Consider the following 20,039-nt stretch of genomic DNA (forward strand, 5'->3'; position numbering starts at 1 on the left):
CAGCGGAAGATGAGAGTAGAAGGAAACAAGATGAAACACAAAAGTGTTTAGCTTGACATAAAAGAGCACAAAAAAGAAGAGGGATGTATCTTCTACCAAGTATTGTGTGTGTATCAAAGCCTGATATATCTTCTTCCTCTGTGCCATAGAGCTCATTATTGTTCTCCAAAAACAATTAAAAACATCAATGAGCCACACTGTTTCACTGGATGACATGTTCCTTCATCACCATGAACACACACACTGTCGTTTAGTTAACTCACATACACCGTCCTGCTGCCCCAATACACACTAGAGCACCAAATGTGGATTCATCCACCGCTTAAAATAGTCAAAAACACATGCACTACTTGCTACAAACTACTAAAAAACTACATTTTAGGAAATTACCGAGGATTTTTAAAAATGAAAATATATATTTGTGAGCAGTTTTTGTTTTTATCGGAGCAAAAGGGCAGTCCACAAATAGACAATATGTACACAATACATAGGAATAGACAGGGACAGGAACATAGATATAGCGAGACAGATAAAACAAAGCATAACAAACAAATAAGTAAATAGATATAAGTTATAACTTATTATTGCTATTATAAATATGCAAACCGGTCGTTGTTTCTAAGGGTGGTTACGTAAAGCACATGTGTGTATACTGTGAGTATGAGTGTGCGTGTGTGTATATTTGAATCTGATAGAGAGGAGTGAGCTGTGAGGTGTTTTTAAAGATTTACATCTTCAGTAGGAACCAACGGGCTCGGAGCTGAGAGCCGCGGACAGGAAGTCAGAAAGGATTGAGAGACGGACTAACACATTGTTGGTTTTGGTCTTTTCATGGGATTTGTTGCTGATGAGGTGAAGGTTACTTTATTGTCTCCAATGGGATTAAATTGTCTTGTGAGGAATTGCTTCATCGAGACCAGACATCACAATAAAACACACTAAACAAGAACACGTGCAAACATGAGGCTGAGATAGAAAAACAAACAACCAGCCAATTAATCACAAGCCATTCACTCTGGTAAAAGCTACAGAAATTCAAGACATACATCTCAAAACATACACACTTTAGTACATAAATTACACGCAACGACGCAACCACGTCTCACTTTACATGTTTAAGAGCAAGCCCTCCCGATCCTTCTTGTCTATCCTGCATGAATTACCCTTTAATCAGTTTAACTGACATCAGCCTAACCTTTTTATATTCATTAATGTCTATCTCATTAGTGCAACTGTGTGCAAGTGTGTTCAAATGATTGCTTCCATTGATGTTAAAGAATGCATTCATAAATACAGTGAACACACTTCAGCAGAACAAACTCAGAGCTCAGATGAATGGTCTGCAGAAACTGATGGGACAGAGTGTCTCCTAATAATTAAGCTCATAATGCAAATCATCAGCTGCATCATCATCTCTCTCTGTCACCCCTCTCTCTTTTTTCTATCCCATTTCCATCTCCCTGCCCAGCAGGATTCTCAGCTAAAAAGCAGACAGAAAATATCTTTCATATCAGGGAGTGAAGTTGAGGCCAGATGGAAATTGTTGGAGGTTATGTAATGTGCTCTCTGTGTAAACTGTGCTGGCAGTTTTTCATTACACAGAGAGAAAGTGTGAGTGTAACAGCTGGATCTGATCCAGAGGCGATGTCATCGGTGAGAACTGAGAACTATGGAAACATGACGTCTAATGAAGCCACAAAGGGGAGGAAGAAAACCACGTTTCCTGCCGTGAGTAACAGCTAACACACACACTCAGACACACATATATACGCACACACACAAAAGGTGAAGTAAGGATCTGAAGCTAAATCAGAGGCTGAGACTTTAAAGTGAACCATGATGAAGACACAGCTTGAAGCCAAAACTAAGTATACTGTACTGTCTGCTGCTGCAACAAAATGAGGCAGAGTTTAGTTGTTTTTTTTCAGCTTTCTTTGCGTAGAATTCAAACATATCTTGTGCGATCATCTGAATGACCGTTTTCCTGTTGTGTAACTTGGTAAGTAAAGTATTATAAGAACTGATAGGACTGATAGATACCAGAACTACAAAAGTACTACAACTTTAAAAACTAAAATAAAAATGAAACCCTGGGTTGTTAAAGAACCAAAGCTGGGCATACACTGTACGATTATAGAAAAGCTGTTGTGCAATTCCTACTGCTCCAGTCAGTGTCTGTGGTCTCAGCTCACCTGGGTGCATTGGCGTCTCTCTTCAGGGTGTTGAGGTGGAAAAGCGACGGCGCCAGGCAAACTGCGATGTTGGTCGGAGTCATTTGGTTCTCGTCCACGCAGGCCACCACGTCGCGCAGGAAGAACAGCAGCGTTCGCAGCGCCACCCTGTTCTCGTCAGGAAGCAGCAAGATGGCAGCCTGAGCTGCAACCAGCTGCTGATCCTTGGGGAAGTCTGCAAGCAGAAAGATAACCTGTTAATATATGAATTATGCACTTTACATGATTTTGAATAACGCTAACTCCATGCACACTGTAATGGATGGATGTTTAGCATGTTAGATGTAATACATGTTTAGCTTTAACGGCAGAGCATGCTAATCTGTAAAGATACTAACATTAGTATTAAGCAATTAATAGCTACATCTTAGCATATTGATCTGTTGGTGGCACTAGAGGAAAAACATCAAGGGGTCAATACAGTCATTAGGAATCACCACCAGGAAATGTGACAATCTAATAGTCAATGCTGGTCACATGATGACAGCAGTGAACTGCTCACATTGGTAAATGTGGAGGAAGGTCTCGCAGAGCTTGCTGCTGAAGATGGGTTCAGGCAGGTCTCTGAAGTACTGCTTCAGCATGTCGGCCACGTCGAAGGCAGACTGACCGTCGTACGAAACGCCGTCTGGGTCGGACTCCACCAGCTCACGGAGGTACTGGATACGAGACTTCACCCCTGACTTACGGAAAAGACCCACCTGAGACAGAACACAATACAAATGAAATAAAAACATAACTTTTTCTTTTTAAGTGTTTTGTTATTTGTGTTTTATAAAATCACTGCAGGCCTCTTCATTACCTGGTCCAAACACTCGGTCCTCAGGTAGACCAGAGCTCGGAGGATGCTGGGAGGAAGCGGCTCTCCCGTCTGCTGGACGCTGAGGAGCAGAGGAACCCCAAAAACCCGCCGGCCTTTAACCTCCATCGCCTTGGTCTTCCTCGGCGATTTAGGAACAGTCCTGCAGGTGACAGAGACGTCAATTAGACACCGCAGTCCTCCCATTTTTTAAGAAGCAATCAAACAGCAAGGACTAGTGCCAAGAAAAGAGTTGTTGAAAAGTTATCAAAAATAGTTCTGCAAATATCCGGGGAATTTGTGTAAAGTGGAGTGTAAAGCTCAACTTGGCTGCTGTTTTTCCTTTTTTGAAGAAAGAGCCAAATAAACATTTTTTGATTACATAAGTACAATTATTAATGAAACCTCTTTCTCTACTTGGCATAAAGGCACATGCCGGCCCCGTAGCTGTCACCAAAGTACAGAGTCGCAAAGAAAAAATGTCATTACACATGCACTCTAAATGCTTTTCTTCCACATTTAACAGCGTCTCTCGGAGACTAACTGGCTATTTTGAGGGAAAGAGTCTCAGAGTATCAGCCGTCGCAATCAGCAGTTAATTGCTGTATTTTGAATCGTCCAACACTCGCGTTGGCATCAGTGATTAAATCACTGAAATTACAAGAATTGACAAAAAAACTAATTGTTGAAGCCTGAAGAGTTGTTTTTTTTTCTGGAGCATTTGGCCCAATGGTGCTGTAGTGACAGAGCATTCATGTCTCGCTGTTACTGTTAAATAAGTTACGGTTGAGCTGTCACTTTTAGTCAATCTTTCCATTTAATTATAAACAGTTCTACGTGGACAAGATATCAGGTGTTCTAGCACAAATCTGTGTTAACCAGGTTTCTCTTAACTAGGGATGCACTGATACCAATACCAGTATCGGGTATCGGGTCCGATACTGTGCTCATGTGGCTCGTACTCACAAAACGGCTCCGATACAACGGCACCGATACCACTTTACGGCAGCGCAACGTTAACCTCTCGTCACCATCTTTCGGGTCCTATCGCACGCGCTCACGCTCCACCTCGGCTGAAGTTATTTGTATATCACCACGACTAATGTCATTCTCAAACCAGCCAAAAAACTACAAGAACCCTTAATAAAGTAATATGACTTGCCTGAACTTACCATAGTTTGTGGGATGAATAAAAAAAGGACGCTGTGTCTAAGTTTTATTAATGTCACACAATCCAGTTTGAGGTGAAGGAACATGATGTTCACATCATTTGTGTGAGAGAAAGAGTTCATTTGCACTTCAGAGTTTGTGTTCGTTTAAAAATCCTGCTTTGTTGAACAAAATAGTTTATTCTTTTTCCCCTTAGAGGTCAGTTCTGACAGGATTTCTCCTCAATTTCACTCCCTTTTGTGATTTATCAATGTTTAATCTTTGTAAAACGGAGCCGTTTGAAATGCTAAAACACAGCACACATGAACTACAGGGAAGCCTCACTGATGCTTTTTCAACCTGCTGCCAAAGAGCGGCTGTTTTTCCTGAATGTCCCCCCCCCCGAACACGCGTTTGATCCCGTAAATTAAAGAGGAATATCTGTGAGGAGTAATTTCAGGAGTTGTTTTTTTTGTTCAATGCTCAGTTCCCACATTCAACCTTATCTCATTGAGCATAACAACCCCCTTTCTATTCTTAAAAATGAATTTGTCACGATTTTGCATGAGGGCTTATTCCAAAAACATAGTGTAGGAGGCAAAACACTGATCTCATTAAATCCATGTGTGTCAATAAAAAGTGCAGTGAAAACATCCTACGTCTTAAACAAGAACAGCGTTTGAGCTCAACGGTCTGAAAAATACCGTAGTAAAAGACACAGGCCACAATTTGTGTCCCAAAACCTTTGTCTTACTGCTACTACTGTCCATAAGGGCTCGCTGTACCCTGACTAGGGATGTCACGATACCAGAAATCTAGTAGTCGATACCAATACCAGTGAATTTACACGATTCTCGATAGCAAATTCGATACCACCGTAAAAAAAAACAACCAAAACAATAAATCCTATGACTCCTTTATGACTCGTGCTAACTATGAGATACTAGAGTTAGAAAGAAGTGTAAATATAGAGATTAAGCCAGAGTAAGACAAGAGTACGGTCCAAAATAACCCACAACACCTGAGCAGTTTACCAGGGAGCAGAAAAGAAGACAGAACCACATTTCCTTCCCAGGAATACAGACACAACATGAAGCACCCACAGTCCCTCCTGGGGTTTTTGGGAAAGGAGTTTATTGCTCTTGAAGCATGATGCTGTTGGTGTTTTTTTTAAGCCGAGGCAAGGTTGCACCTGAGCCATGAATAATGAATGAATTATCTAAATAGGCTGCATGAAATATTTACCCTCCGCCCGCCCACCTGCCCTCCTTTCCTTTCCACACTTGTTTTCCTTGAAGAAGTTTCTCCGTGCAGGTGTGCAGGAGCAAAGAATCAGGGTAGGAATACTGAGTTTGGTTTCTCACCAACATCTCCTCAACCCTCACATTTATTTTCACGCATGAAATCCCCCCCCCCCAAAAAAAAACTCTTCTTACCAGTTCCAGCCCTGCTTACTGGACGGGGAGTATTTGTCCATCAGAGCGGTGAGTTTGAGCAGCGAGAGCTTCTGCAGCAGGAGGAACTGGGACGCGGACTGGTTCTCCACTCCTGGACTGGTGGACAGAGAGGGCAGGCTCTGCTCGCTGGACCAGTGCAGCTGCTGGCTCACTCTGCTGGACACACAGCAGCGACAACAGATAAGTATACACATACACACACACAGTTTTTTTTAACATATCATAATAAAGAGAAATGGGAACTAGGGATGCTCATTTTGAAAAATGTTTTTATAACCAATAACCGACCCTAGTTCATTTTGTTATTTTCTTTTTTTTTCTGGTAAACTTCTGACTTTTTTTTCGTATAAGTATGACTTTATTCTCATAATATTACGACTTTTTTTCTCGTAGATTATGACTTTATTCTCGTAATATTACGACTTTTTTTCTCGTAAAGTTATGACTTTATTCTCGTAATATTAAAACTTTATTCTCGTAATATGACTTTTTTTCTCGGAAAGTTATGACTTTATTCTCAAAATATTACGACTTTATTCTCGTAATATTACGACTTTTTTTCTAGTAAAGACTTTATTCTCGAAATATTACGACTTTTTTCTCTCGTAAAGTTATGACTTTATTCTCGTAATATTACGACTTTATTCTCGTAATATAACGACTTTTTTTCTCATAAAGTTATGACTTTATTCTTTATAAAAAAGTTGGAATATTGCGAGAATAAAGTCATAACTTTACGAGAGAAAAAGTCGTAATATTACGAGAATAAAGTCGTAATATTACGACTTTTTCTCTCGTAAAGTTATGATGGCCTCAATGTGGCCCTAAAACTCTGTAGTACATTTGCACTTACATGCCCTCACTGCATTAGACTTATATACTGTATACTTAGACTATAAACTGTGTTACCTTCATCACAATGCTCAAATGTTTTGCGGCTCCAGACAGATTATTATTTATTTTTTTAGCCTAAAATGGCTCTTTTGATAGTAAAGCTTGCTGACCCCTGGTTTAGCAACCAAAGAGCTGCACCAATAGGCATTCCTGTCTCTCGAGATATGACGCTAATGTGGTTAAAAAGCAGGTTCAGAGACACAACACATAGCTATACCAACAGTAAGCCAGTAAAGCATAAACAGAGCAGAAAGAGAGAGCGTCCCTCAGCAAACACTGTTGATGTGGCTGACTTTACATTACAGGAGTGGCCTCATAGCTTTTTATTGCTCTATATCGGAGAACAAATATGCAACAAAAAAGAGATATAAAAGCAGCACTATAAAGAGGCAATCAAAACTATTGACCATGATGTTACTGCTCTTATCTTTACTGCCTCACAGTAACTCCACTTTTATATTTGTTGATGCCTGTGGGATTAAATCCCCCATAACTGTCATGATTAGTGCCTTGCTGGACACACAGACTCACATTTACAAACATCCATGGTGACTTAAAGTGTCCAATTATTGGTTTGTATTTCTTAGACCTGAATTTTTAATGCTGATCAATATCTGGCAAACAAATTAGCTTTTAACTTTAGGGAACTAAAATGACACTCCTCCTGTTCCTGAGTTCTTCGCATCCACCGTCTGTTTAATGACCCTGATCTGTTTTTATCAACACCTGTGAGACACTTTGAGTTATATTGCTTGTGAAATATGATACGCTCTATAAATAAAACTTGATTTAATAGCAGTTTTCATTACTTCATTTCACTCCGAGCTTTCTCACCTGCTCCTGGGTTGTGGTGATCTGGTCTTTGGCTCCTCTCCGTTCACCGGTACCTCCTCATGGCTCTTTACCTCCTCCGGATTCTGCGCCTGCAGGTGGATGTGGCTGGGGGAGGACGGGCAGGGGGAGGCGGCTGATGAACCGTGACCAGGTGAGTCCTGGGAGGAAGAAGAGGAAGACGACGACGACGAGGAGGAGGACGAAGAAGAGGAGGAGGAGGAGGAGGAGGAACCTCTCTGACCGTCATCCTCAGATAGATTTTCAGACCAGGTGGAGACCATTTGTTGGAGGTTGCCGATCCTCTCTAAAACGCTGTCCAGGGCCGAGAAAACGTCTTCACCTGCCAACAATCGACCCACCTGAGAGAGGGAAACAATTTTGAAAGGTACGGTCATTCATGTAATATTACGTCTGCTGTATTAGCCGTGTGTTTACTACGTGTTTCTTTGCATATAGAGCGGGGAAGTGAGATCGGATCACAAGTGGCCACTGAAGACGCATGTGGAGACGCATTCTAATGCCAGGTGTGAACAGATGTACTTAAAGCTGTACACTTGTGATCCGATCACTGAGGACGCATGTTAATACCAGGTCTGAACAGAGCCATTTTAGGATTTTGCAAATGAAGGATTTCATTGCCGTACAGCAGTTTTGGAGGAAAATGTATCACTCAGTTTCTCCAAGGATCTGAAGTTAAATATAACAGGTTCCTTTTAAAGCCATTACCTAATGACTTCTATAATATTTTATGTAATCTTTTACTTCCGTTGCTGCCATCTTTTTGTCAAAGAGGGTTCCAACTTTATTCCAAATGGCTCCTCTTCTACTTTAAAAAGAAACACACGCCTGAAGCAGGATGAATAATTCAAACTGATTATTGTAAAGCTTTAATATAAAATGTAATTTTCATTTTCACATAAATGATTTCTGGCTTTATGGGAAAGCTCCATATGGAGCTCAGCTTAACAAAATCAATATCCTCGATTGAATGACTCGTGTTTTTATAGACTTTTATTTGAGGATTTCTTTTTCAGGGGATCCTTTCTGTAGTAGAGAGGCAGGAGAGCCAATGAGAGAATCTGTTGACTGGTTTATTTTTCTCTGGAAAAACTTTACTGAATTTACAGATGGCAGAATTTTACAGCCGAATATATTGCACATGTTGATCCCTAGCAGTGACTCATCAGTTACCTCACCAAGTAATAACTTCCTGTTTATGACTGTCTGACCTGTTGTGTCATTTTGGAACAAATCTCTCCATCCATAAAGTCACAGCCAGATGGAATAAAATAATAAACCTACAGTATATCTGGGCTCTTGAACCCACTCACCCACTGTAGTGACAGTCAGGGGTTCAGTACCATGGACAGCTCTACTCTGCTGTGCCACGCTTTCTACACTTAAAGGAAGGATCTTTGTTCTCAGCAATTTAACCAATCTGCTGCCCTCTTATATGAGATATTATACACATGTAAAAGGAAGACTCTCCTCATTGTTCCCATCTACTTTGAGGTTTTGCTTCACAACATGGAGGATGAAACGACAAGTGAATGAGCGATCACAAGACATTTCTTTTGCAGCTTTGATTAGCTAGCTATACTTAAATATGACTTAAACAAGATTATTAACAGACCGAGACACCTGTTAATATTGCAATGTATTTGTTAGTATTAGATGACTAATCAGTAAAACAATATTAAACTACAGGTAAATAGGGTAAACATTTTAACACATAGATATCGCCATGGAACTTCCCCAGTTGATTACTTACATTAAGACAATTGTTTTTTGTATTACAAGTTTTCTGAAATTGTATGTTTACACATGCAAATGAGGCATTATCTTATTAAAGTTGTGCTAATTTGCATACATTTCCAGAACAGAAATCTGAACATTGGATAAAGCCAGGTTCAAAACTCTTGTATCATTTTGTTGACATATTAGAGTCAAAAGTTTTTACAGGGGGAATTTTGGATATCTGTTTTTATCACTCCATAAATCAGATAATACTGTCAACAGCCATAAAAAATATATTTTCACCATGTTTTTAGGAATGAAATGTTCTACAAATCAGGCTAAAATCTATATGAACAAGCCCCTCTGTAAAAACCTTCAGAAGTATGTAAGTGGCTCAGAGTATTAGAAAAACCTCATTTTGAGAAAACAGCCTTTAAAGATATGTAATGTAAAGATTCCATACATTCTTCTCAGTAGTCTAAAAGAAGACATGTTATGGAAGCAAAATACTGTAGCCAAATATCGACCAGTGCATGAAAAATTCTGTTTTTGTCTGTAGTGTCTCACTGTAAGAACGCAAACTGTCGAGGCCTATGGAGGTTTCAAAAGAACCAGGATGTATGACATGTCGTCCAACTACATTTAGAAGCGAGAATGTCAATACCTGTTCCTAAAGGGCGATTTTGAAAGAAGGGAAAAGAATAAAGTAATTAATTTGGTGTTTTTGGCGCGACTTTTTATTATTGGTGCAATAAATTGTTCAAATGGGGATATCGGCACACACTTTCATACGGTGTATCTTTGCAGACATTTCTGGTGTTGTACTCGCATGAAAATACTTGAATTAGTTGTGTGAAGAATAAATAATGAGAACTTGAGAGAGATCAAACCCTGCCTACTTTCCCACCTCGTAAAGGTGATGGGATTGTCTGCTTGTTTTGGAAATTTGCTAAAATTATCGGACTAAATCTAAATATAAAAATAAATGGAATAACAGCTTTGGACCTACCTCTGACTCCTTACCCATCCGTTCTGCATCGCTGCCACTTCCGCCAATGGCGCCTTCACTTTCAGACAGCTGTTGGTCGTCGGGCACGTTGTCGTAGATACTCAGCCGGTGATCCAACACAGCACGCTGAACGGGGACTGAGACATCACAGGAAGAAGAGGGCGATGGGTCGTGGTCACCGGTGGCCAGCGATGGGTCGTGGTCACCGGTGGCCAGCGATGACGCGCCACGGCGGCAACTGTTTCGTCCCCGGTAACCGTGGAAGCTCCCGGTCCTCCAGTTGACGGAGGAGTTGTCGATGATGGGGGACAGGATGGTTTGTTTGTGTGCGAGAGAGGTGGGGAAAGTCCCCGGTTTGTGTCCATTGGGGATCTGGAAGACCAGACTGTCGTGGCTGCTGTTGCTGTTGTTGTTGTTGTTGATCTGGTTCCTGTAATCCTGAGAGGGTCAACAGACGAATGAGTGAAGGTTTAAACAAAAGTAAAAGGGAAGGACAGAATAAAGTAATCAGTGAATATAATATAGTATTTATTCAATACATTAAAATACAAAGAACGCTAATTGAAATAAAAAAAGATTCTTGGACTGACCTCTGTTCCTGGGTGGTTCTGGTAGTTCCGGGTCGCTCCAGCGACGACCCCGACGCCGCTATTGGAGCGTTTGCAGTTACTCCTGACCCGGGTGACCGGGCTGGGCGTGCTGACGGCGCTGCTGCTCTCTGAGTGGCTGTTGCTGCTGCTGCTGCTGATGGTGTGAGGAGACGATGGCGAGGAAGACTCACGGCTGTTGGGTCGACCCTGCAGGCTGGAGACACATTCAGGAAAGTAGAACTCAGTTAGACACAGTGAGAGCTGCACTTTGGTAAACATAAGCCTATAGGTATGGCTGCAAAGCACCTGTAAATTATAGATTCATAATAAAGATAATAATAATCTTTATTTATATAGCACCTTTCAAAACACAGCTGCAAAGTGCTTCACAAGAAAACACATTTAAAACACAGGGATAACAAAAGATACTAAAAGCCAATAACTAAACACATAAAAACCCAAATGGTAAAACAACTAAAATGTCATAAAACATAAATAAAATCACGGCAAACAATTCTAAAAAAGCGAGATTTCAAAAATGATTTAGAAGAAACGACAGTGTTTGCAGATTAACAATCCTATAGGCCTACTCCTCTTCCATGTGCGCTCGACATGCACTCCTGCAATTCAAAGTAGTTCATCGTATATCCACATATCTAAAACAAAATTAGCCCAAATATACACTGACGTGGACCCTACATGTGACACATGTAAAAGTGCACCTGCATCACTCCTCCACAGTCACTGGACATGTCCCTTTTTGACCAAATTTTGGACATCAGTCTTTGGTACTATTTCTGAAATCCTTCACCATCAAAGCCAAATCCCTTGACTGACATTTTTGGCATCGCTCCAGACTTAAACTTGCCTAAAACAAAACTGAACATCTTGGCTTTTACCTCTTTACTAGCTCAACGAGCTATCTTACTTAAGTGGAAGGATTCTGCTCCTCCGTCCCACTCACATTGGATCAGAGACATTATGTCCTGAAGGAATTTAGAGAAAATCCATTATACCACCCCGGGAACAGAGAGTACATTTTACAAAGTGTGGGGCAACTTTGTGTCATTTTTTGAGAAACCCACTACAGTAATCTCTGAGTAGGCAGTATCTTCTTTTTCCTTTTTTTTTAAAAATTAAATTAAATTAATTAATTTATTATCATCATTTTTTTAATTATTATTATTATTTATTTTTTATATTGTCAGGTATGATTGATTGATGTGTTGTGTCACGGGTGAGTGTTGTTCAGAAAAAAAAGAAAAAAAACTTTATCACAACTTTTTTCTTGTATTAAGACTTTATTCTCGTAATATTACGACTTTATTCTCGTAATATTACGACTTTATTCTAGTAATATTACGACTTTATTCTCGTAATATTATTACTTTATTCTAGTAATATTACGACTTTATTCTCGTAATGTTACGACTTTATTCTCGTAATATTACGACTTTATTCTCGTAATATTACGACTTTATTCTCGTAATATTACGACTTTATTCTCGTAATATTACGACTTTATTCTCGTAATATTACGACTTTATTCTAGTAATATTACGACTTTATTCTCGTAATATTATTACTTTATTCTAGTAATATTACGACTTTATTCTCGTAATGTTACGACTTTATTCTAGTAATATTACGACTTTATTCTCGACATCTCAGATTTAGACGCTGGTTGCTTAGAGACGCTGGTTGCTTAGAGCCGCTGGTTGCTAAGAGACGCTGGTTGCTTAGAGACGCTGGTTGCTTAGAGACGCATGTTGCTTAGAGACCGCTGCTGTAGCCTAACTAAAGACTAACGTTAGCTAACGGCTACATCAGTTTAACGTCACCGTTATTTGCTGATATAAAACTTGGAGAGAAGCGAACACAAGTTTACCTGATTACTGTTCCAGTAATTCACTCTCATGGAGTTTGTTTTCCTCTTTTTCATGACCAAAAGGATAAATAGTTCTGCTACATCCTCTCATCTCATCCAAGTTACAAACATTTTCACACACCTGCTTTGCATGGCCCTACGCAGCTTCCGTAGATGCAAAAACTCGCGAGACTCGCTGCCCGACGCTCTATCATAAGATTGACAATCTCGCGAGAGTTTGGGGGTTAACTTCAGACTCATACCATTTTCAGGAGAGGGGGGGTTTTCATTTTGAAACAGGCTACATTTCACTAAAGCACACTAACAATACAAAGTTTGTTCTTGTTGTTTAAAGTAGTGGTGACTATTTTGTTCAAAATAAAATTTGAAAAAAAAATATTATTATTGTTGGCCTCAATGGTCCCAGCCATAAAGATTTTCCCCTTTTTCCTCCTGATGGGTGGGCCTGTCCACCCATCATGTCAGTACAATGTTATTTTCCAATAATGCATTGATTTTAGGTCAATTGATACAAATATTTAATTGTGATTAATCGCCTGATTGTCGATAGTTAATCGTGTTTAATCTCAAATTAATTGCACATTTTTCATCTGTTACCTTGAAGGTATATTTGTCAAATATTTAATACTCTTATTAACATGGAAGTGGGCAAATATGCTGCTTCATGCAAAAATGTATGTATATATTTATTATTGGAAATCGATTAACAACACAAAACAATGACAGATATTTTCCAGAAACCCTCAGGTACTGCATTAAAGCTTCAGTAGTCAGTATATTTTTGGCATCATTGGGCAAAAATCCCATAATAACCTTTCATCATATTGTAATTCAAGTGTTCTGAGAGATAACTAGACTTCTGCACCTCCTCATGGCTCTGTTTTCAGGCTTTAGAACATCTAGCCCGTGACGGGAGACTTTGACCAATCACAGGTCATTACATTGAGAGAGTATTCCTATTGGCTGTGCTCCGGTCATGTGACATGAACTTGGCGTTCCTTCACCAGATTTCACAATGGCGGTGTCACAAACTTTCTCATTTTACAGCTAAACCGTGCACTACAAGATGATTCTGACAACATCTGAGGAGAGAAATAGGCATTAACGTAACAGAATATAGATTTTTTTGGATTGGGTTTTTGAAAGATTGCAATCCTGACAATCCTCACCTTGATGGACATTGCAGCCTCTCCATCCTCTCCTCCTCCTGGACCTGAACCGGCCCGCTGATAAAGTGTCGGGCCCGACTCCCGCTGTTACCACGACTACTGTGAGCAGAAGGGAGGAGGCCGCTTGTTCCACGCAGCCTCAGTTTCTCCATCTTCCTCAGCAGACTGGTGCCCTTCTTCCTGGGCGGTTTGTCTGGGAAGCAGCCTTCGACCTCAGGACTCGTGGTGGCTGATCCTCCAACACTTCCACCAGGGGACGGGGGTCCACTAAGCGAGGGGTCCAGAGAGGGCGTCTTATTCGTGGAGGAGCAGCGGGAGGAGCTCCTGCTGGTGTCCTGGTCGTCTGTGGTGGTAGTGCTGGCGGCAGCGCTGATGGAGGTTGGTGTGATGGCAGCATCTCTATGACTCTTGTGGTGTCCTTCGCTCTCAGTGCTGCTGGAGCTGTGGATGGAGCAGACGTCGTGGCGGTCGCCGACACACATGGACACATCCTGGGGTCCGGTGGGGCTCTCTGAAAAGCTGAGGATGTCCGTCGTGGAGTCAAGGCGTCGCCATCGTCGCGTCCGCCTGTCGTAGGTCCAGTTGGGGCTGATGGCGCAGAAGTCTTCTTCGTCACAGTCGTCGCCCTGGAAGAAGGAGGAAGGGTTCAGACTCACCAACAAGAGCGACACAAACATCTGGATATGGACATGCAGCCTGAGTGATCAATTACACGTCATATAACATTAATATAAAGGTATAAAGGTGTAAAACTGAAGGCATTATAGATCCAGGTGTCTACAACTAAAATCAGCATTTATAACTTCATCTTCCACTTTCTTCTAGAACGAGAAACTGTTGAGGAGGAGGAGGAGGAGGAGAGGAAAGAGGAGGAGGATGAGGAGGAGGAGGAGCAGGAGGAGGAGGACTGATCAGTTCATATCAGTCAAAATCAAGTGCTGCTTAACGAGGAGATTTCACGGTGTGACGCTCCCCACGTCTCCAGCTGTTCAGATATGAGCGTCCTGCTGTGTTTGAGTTTCTCAGTGTTTGCTCTCGACACTCACCCTGCGTTTTGATCTCCGCGGCTCCAGCCTCATTTCCACGCATTTGTTTAAAGTGCTTAATCTCCTGAAAAGAGGGAGGAGAGATGAAAGTGGATGGTGGGTTAAACTGGCAGTGTCTCATAATAACAGTGACCTGCTACACAAAGTCTTTACAGTTGCCAATGAATTTCTTATACGGATGCAAACAAGGGCTTTTATGTTTTAAAATGCAATAATCAATCAGGAAAAAATACCCTGAAACTTTGTTTTTATAAAGAAATAAAAACAACAGTGGATTTTTAGCTTGTGACCAGAAGGCAGCCGGTTTAATCCCTGTACCAGCGGGATAAATCTGAATTAATAGCATACCCATCCCTCATTGCTGCCACAGTGGTGCCCTTGAGCAAGGCACTAAACCTCTAACTGCTCCACTGGAGCATCTTATTGGCTGCAGGTCAGAACATGGTTGTTGTAAGTAAGGCTGTTTAGCAGAGAGGGAAGGCTCTGTGACTGTAGCTTGTGTTCACCGTGCCCTTATCCTGTTTATATTGTAAATAATAATCCAAATGTTCATTAGTTTTCTTCACAGAAATGAATGAAATGATGAGATACAGGCCCACTGTATATATTTTTAAAAAGTTGTCTAACACCTGTTAAAATCAAGAAGGCTTCATGACCACCTGTGAAGCTTTGGCGACCTCTAGTGGGGGTCGGGACCCCCAGATTGGGAACCAGTGTTTTAGAGGATATGTTGGTGATGTTTTCAGGAGCTTGTTTCTATTGGTGAGAGTGAGTACAGGAGGATGCGGTCAATAATGCTACGATACAGAAGGAGCAGGAGGTAGATTTGACTGAGAAAGCCCTTCCTTATTTGCGGATGGCAGAGAGTCTTTGTTGGCAGCGTTTATGGATGTTTCTAGTGTGCTGATCAAAGCTCAGTTTATTGTCTAGGGTGATGCCGAGGTACTTAAAGCTCTCCACGATCTCCAGTGGTTGGCCGTTCATGTTATATCCACACCACCTGTATAAGTGCACCAGTGTTACCTGCAGAGTGAATCGAGGGCGTCCTTATCCAGGAAGTGGTGATCACGCTTCGCCCACTCGATGTCAACGGGGAACCTGCAGTCTGACACAAACACAAGACAAGTGAAACACTAAGACGCTGCCTGAGACATTGTGTTTGCATCATCTGTGTGGATTCATGCATGAACAGCCTCACATTTATTTACCTTTGAATAACTGCGCGTACTGAGGGAAGCCGGCCGCTTGCAGCCAATCACAGGCCTCCTTGGCTTCAATCTCTGCAAACAGCGAGAAGGAAAAACAGCATTTGATTCAATTATAATCATTTCACGCTCCGCCCGCTTTAAGAGGGCAAATATTTGCCCTTAATCAGTCGTGTGTTTATGAAGTTTAATTACATTTGCATTTGGGTGAAGAAAAAAAAACATTGAGAGAGGAAAAAACTGGAAGCACATAGAGGCTATTAATTATCTGTGACTCTTGGAAGAGGCCGTTTTAATTACTGCTAATTGGAGTGAGTGTGGAGACGGGAGCTTCTGAGAGACAACGAAAAGAGAGTTTTTTCACGTCTCCTTCGTCTTTATCTTCTAAACGTGTGTCTCGCTTCACCCTCTGACGTTGTTATCATGGATGGGCAGATCAACATGACCGTTGTCACTATGATACCCATGAAAAAGGATTCATTTCAAAGGTCTCTCATGGACGTAAAATTAATATTCTGAGCCAACGTTGAGATGTTATAAGGTAAGAAACTTAGAAGCCCACACAACACAAAGGTATCCTCACTCTTTGACTGTGATATTAAAAGGACTTTCTATCTTCTACATTTGTTCAAACCTGCAGCTGATAAAGAAAAAGAACAAACAGACATGCAACCACAGAGAAAGAAGGACATGAACCCAGATTTCACTGATGGATGCTAGAAAAAAAAGTCGTAATATTACGAGAATAAAGTCGTACTATTACGAGAATAAAGTCGTACTATTACGAGAATATAGTCATAACTTTAGGAGAAAAAAAGTCGTAATATTACGAAAATAAAGTCGTAATATTACGAGAATATAGTCATAACTTTACGAGAATAAAAGTAGTATTATTATGAGAATAAATTCATAACTTTATGAGAAAAAAAGTCGTAATATTACAAAAACAAAGTAAAAGTATTATGAGAAAAAAAGTCGTAATATTACAAAAACAAAGTAAAAGTATTATGAGAAAAAAAGTCGTAATATTACCAGAATAAAGTCATAACTTTACGAGAAAAAAAAGAAAATAACACGTAAAATTAGTACTTTATAATATTATGCCTTTATTCTCATAATACTACGACTTTTTTTTCCGTAAACGTATGACTTTATTCCCGTAATATTATGACTATTCTCGAAATCTCAGATTTATTTTTTTTCCTCAATGTGGCCCTAATACTCCGTCGTACCGTCGTACCGTAGACATCACACATATCATCACACATTATCACACATATCATCGATGATGATAAGCACACACATTAAGACAAGAAAAACACATAGAAACAGGCACATCACATGATTACGTGCCTTAATCAACACTCCCTCACTTCAAAACATGATTAAATATACGTGCACTGCGCATACACCGACACACACAACCAATTAACCTCCACTGCAGTCGAGTATGTTTTGTGGGGACTCTGATGCGAAGTGTTTAGAAAAGACTGAGTGGGAAAGAAAACATTCTGGCGTGAAGCATAAAAATGTTCTGTTGATTCAGGATGTTTACAATAAGGAGCGACAGAAATCATTTTCTCAGTCTGGTTGCACAGCCAAGAAGAGGATTTGGATTTTAGTTTGAGGTCTCAAAATATTTGTCCACCACAACCCTTGCCTGAAATGTTAAACCTGCTCTCCCTCCGTGCATAAGAGGCCCGTCGCGGTTTGAATACTGCCAAAGGCATTTCTTGTTTTCATATTCAGACAGCATGAAATATGGCCGGCATTAGTCCCCGCTAAAGAACAACAGCAGCAGTTTGCCCGCGACCGATCGGGTCGGTTCAAACACTTCTTGTCTGCTGGTTGTGTTTTCTTTTTTACTGCTTATATTTATTCACTTCAGCCGAGACAAAAGGAATTCACATTTTTTTTTGTGACTTTTCAAAAGTGTTTTCTAAAATTCACTTGACAGCCGTCTGGGAACTCGGCTTATGAAGTGGTCTCGCTGTTTCCCCAGACGTCCGAGGATCAGGAGAACAGAGAGACACAAAGCAGATGGCCCAGATACGTAAACACTTTTGGGGGGAGGGGGGGAATTCAGAGAATATGGAGATCATCAAGATGACAGAAGGGGAAGACAGAAAGACGGACAGAAGTAAACGAACTTAAAGGAGACAAATCATGCTCATTTTCATACTTGTATTTTGGGTTACCTAATAGAACATGTTTACATACTTTAATGTTCAAAAAACACATTATTTTTATCATACTGTCTGTCTGAATATACCTGTATTCACCGTCTGTCTGACGCATTTTCTCTACTGGTATCGGTATTTTGACCCTCCCATCCACCCCAACGCCCTCCCTACGTGGCGTTTGTTGCTACTTCCAAAGTGATTTTGTGGGATATATACAAATTACAGTGCATTACTTTTCGTTGGTCTAGCTACAAACGATGTATGAGAACAGCCTGTATATTCTAATGAGCCTGCATGTGACATAGGAAGGGCAGCCAAATCTTAAAGGTCCCATATCATGCTCATTTTCAGGTTCATACTTGTATTTTGTGTTTCTACTAGAACATGTTTACATGCTGTAATGTTCAAAAAACACTTTATTTTCCTCGTACTGTCCGCCTGAATATACCTGTATTTAACCTCCGTCTGAAACGCTCCGTTTTAGTGCAATTAATACGGAATTGCGTTGCTAGGCAACAGTTTGGGTCCATGTTTACTTCCTGTCAGCTGATGTTATTCACATACACTGCAACAGGAAATACATTGGGACACATTTAGGATGTTTACGTTTAAAACCGTGTAATGGTTGGTTTAAATATTGTATATTTGTGACATCACAAATGGACAGAAATCCTAACGGCTTGTTTCAAACGCGCAATTTCTGAATACGGGCTGTGTGTGTTTCTCCGTATATTGAGCGTTTTGATAGTTTAACAGTATTAATATAGCACTTAAACCTGCTTTATAATGTAATAAGACCTGAAAATCTCACTTTTTACAATATGGGACCTTTAATGGCTTGTTGAATCACATGTTTTCTGATCACAAAAAAACTGACTGGGTTGTCTTATGTCACGGTTTGTGGGTTGGTAAACACTCCAGATACCCAGATGTATGTGCACAAGGGTGTTTTCCATGATATGTCCCCTTTAAAGTGAGGAGCAGGCAAAGAGATTAACGGTTGAACGGTAAAATACAGAGGAATTACCATAAGTATGTTTATCCTGACCCCTTCGAGTGTCTTGCTTGTTAAACATCTGAGCGCAGAGCCCATTTTCCGGCGTCACGATGGAGATGTGACATTTGAGATAGGAGAAGGGGATCAAGTGTGCTTGCAGAGCGGCGGTCTCACATGTCCGCCAGAGGATCTGTAAATCCAGGGGATATGTGAATCTACCCGAGTTAGAGCCCTGAACTCAGCGAGACACCCACGCCACTTTCTCACCGCCGACATCACTCCCTATCTATCGCTCACACTGACAAATACAGCCTGTCGTTGTGCAACCTTGAGGGTCACAAGTTAAAAAGCTCTTGACGGTTTAAACCAGTTTTCCACTTTAAATAGGTCTAATATTCTGCTTTAAGGCGTCCGTGGCTCAGAGCTTAAGAGACGCTGGAGCTTCAAGTTGAAAATGTTTGAGGTTACAGTCCTAAAGCCTGCAGGGGGAATCTGTGAAAGTGAATGATTATCATTTTTAGAATTATCTTGGAAGTCCTTGAGTGAAGCATTCAAAAGCCAAATCACTGGAGGGCAGATGTGGATGGAAATGGATTGGACTGGTACAACTGAGATATGAAAGGATGAGTCAGAAAGAGTCAGTCGACCCTGGATCAGAGGAGAAAGCCCCAAACCAAGTGTTCTTTCATTCCTTACATGCTGCAAGGTGTTTGGATGTTAAAGCTGCACTTTAGGCATCGTTACAACTCGGGAGGCTCCAAAACGGCAGCATAAAACAATTCAACATCAAAACACAAAAGAGATCCAAGAAGCCCAGACAGGTAAACTGCACTCTGTGTGGTTGTGTTTAC

General features: G+C 40.8%; 2 protein-coding genes across 8 annotated transcripts in view; both read right to left on the reverse strand.

The window, feature by feature from the left end:
• sgcd (sarcoglycan, delta (dystrophin-associated glycoprotein)) overlaps window positions 1–20,039 on the reverse strand; it is a 618,307-nt gene that overhangs the window by 153,157 nt on the left and 445,111 nt on the right. The window lies entirely within an intron of this gene.
• Window positions 1–20,039, reverse strand: part of LOC141753289 (rho GTPase-activating protein 7) — a 129,239-nt gene that overhangs the window by 35,585 nt on the left and 73,615 nt on the right. For 5 of the 7 annotated variants that reach the window (XM_074611795.1, XM_074611796.1, XM_074611790.1 and 2 more), the window contains 11 exons: window positions 16,012–16,083; window positions 15,827–15,908; window positions 14,804–14,867; window positions 13,758–14,383; window positions 10,701–10,914; window positions 10,111–10,548; window positions 7,365–7,723; window positions 5,616–5,792; window positions 3,034–3,193; window positions 2,734–2,932; window positions 2,193–2,406 (listed from right to left, as the gene is read on the reverse strand). In XM_074611795.1, the coding sequence (XP_074467896.1) occupies window positions 2,193–2,406; window positions 2,734–2,932; window positions 3,034–3,193; window positions 5,616–5,792; window positions 7,365–7,723; window positions 10,111–10,548; window positions 10,701–10,914; window positions 13,758–14,383; window positions 14,804–14,867; window positions 15,827–15,908; window positions 16,012–16,083 (2,605 nt within the window). The remainder of the gene's footprint in view (window positions 1–2,192; window positions 2,407–2,733; window positions 2,933–3,033; window positions 3,194–5,615; window positions 5,793–7,364; window positions 7,724–10,110; window positions 10,549–10,700; window positions 10,915–13,757; window positions 14,384–14,803; window positions 14,868–15,826; window positions 15,909–16,011; window positions 16,084–20,039) is intronic. The other 2 variants (XM_074611791.1, XM_074611794.1) reach the window with 1 other exon arrangement.

Source organism: Sebastes fasciatus, chromosome 16, assembly GCF_043250625.1.
Source record: "Sebastes fasciatus isolate fSebFas1 chromosome 16, fSebFas1.pri, whole genome shotgun sequence".
Taxonomy (NCBI): domain Eukaryota; kingdom Metazoa; phylum Chordata; class Actinopteri; order Perciformes; family Sebastidae; genus Sebastes; species Sebastes fasciatus.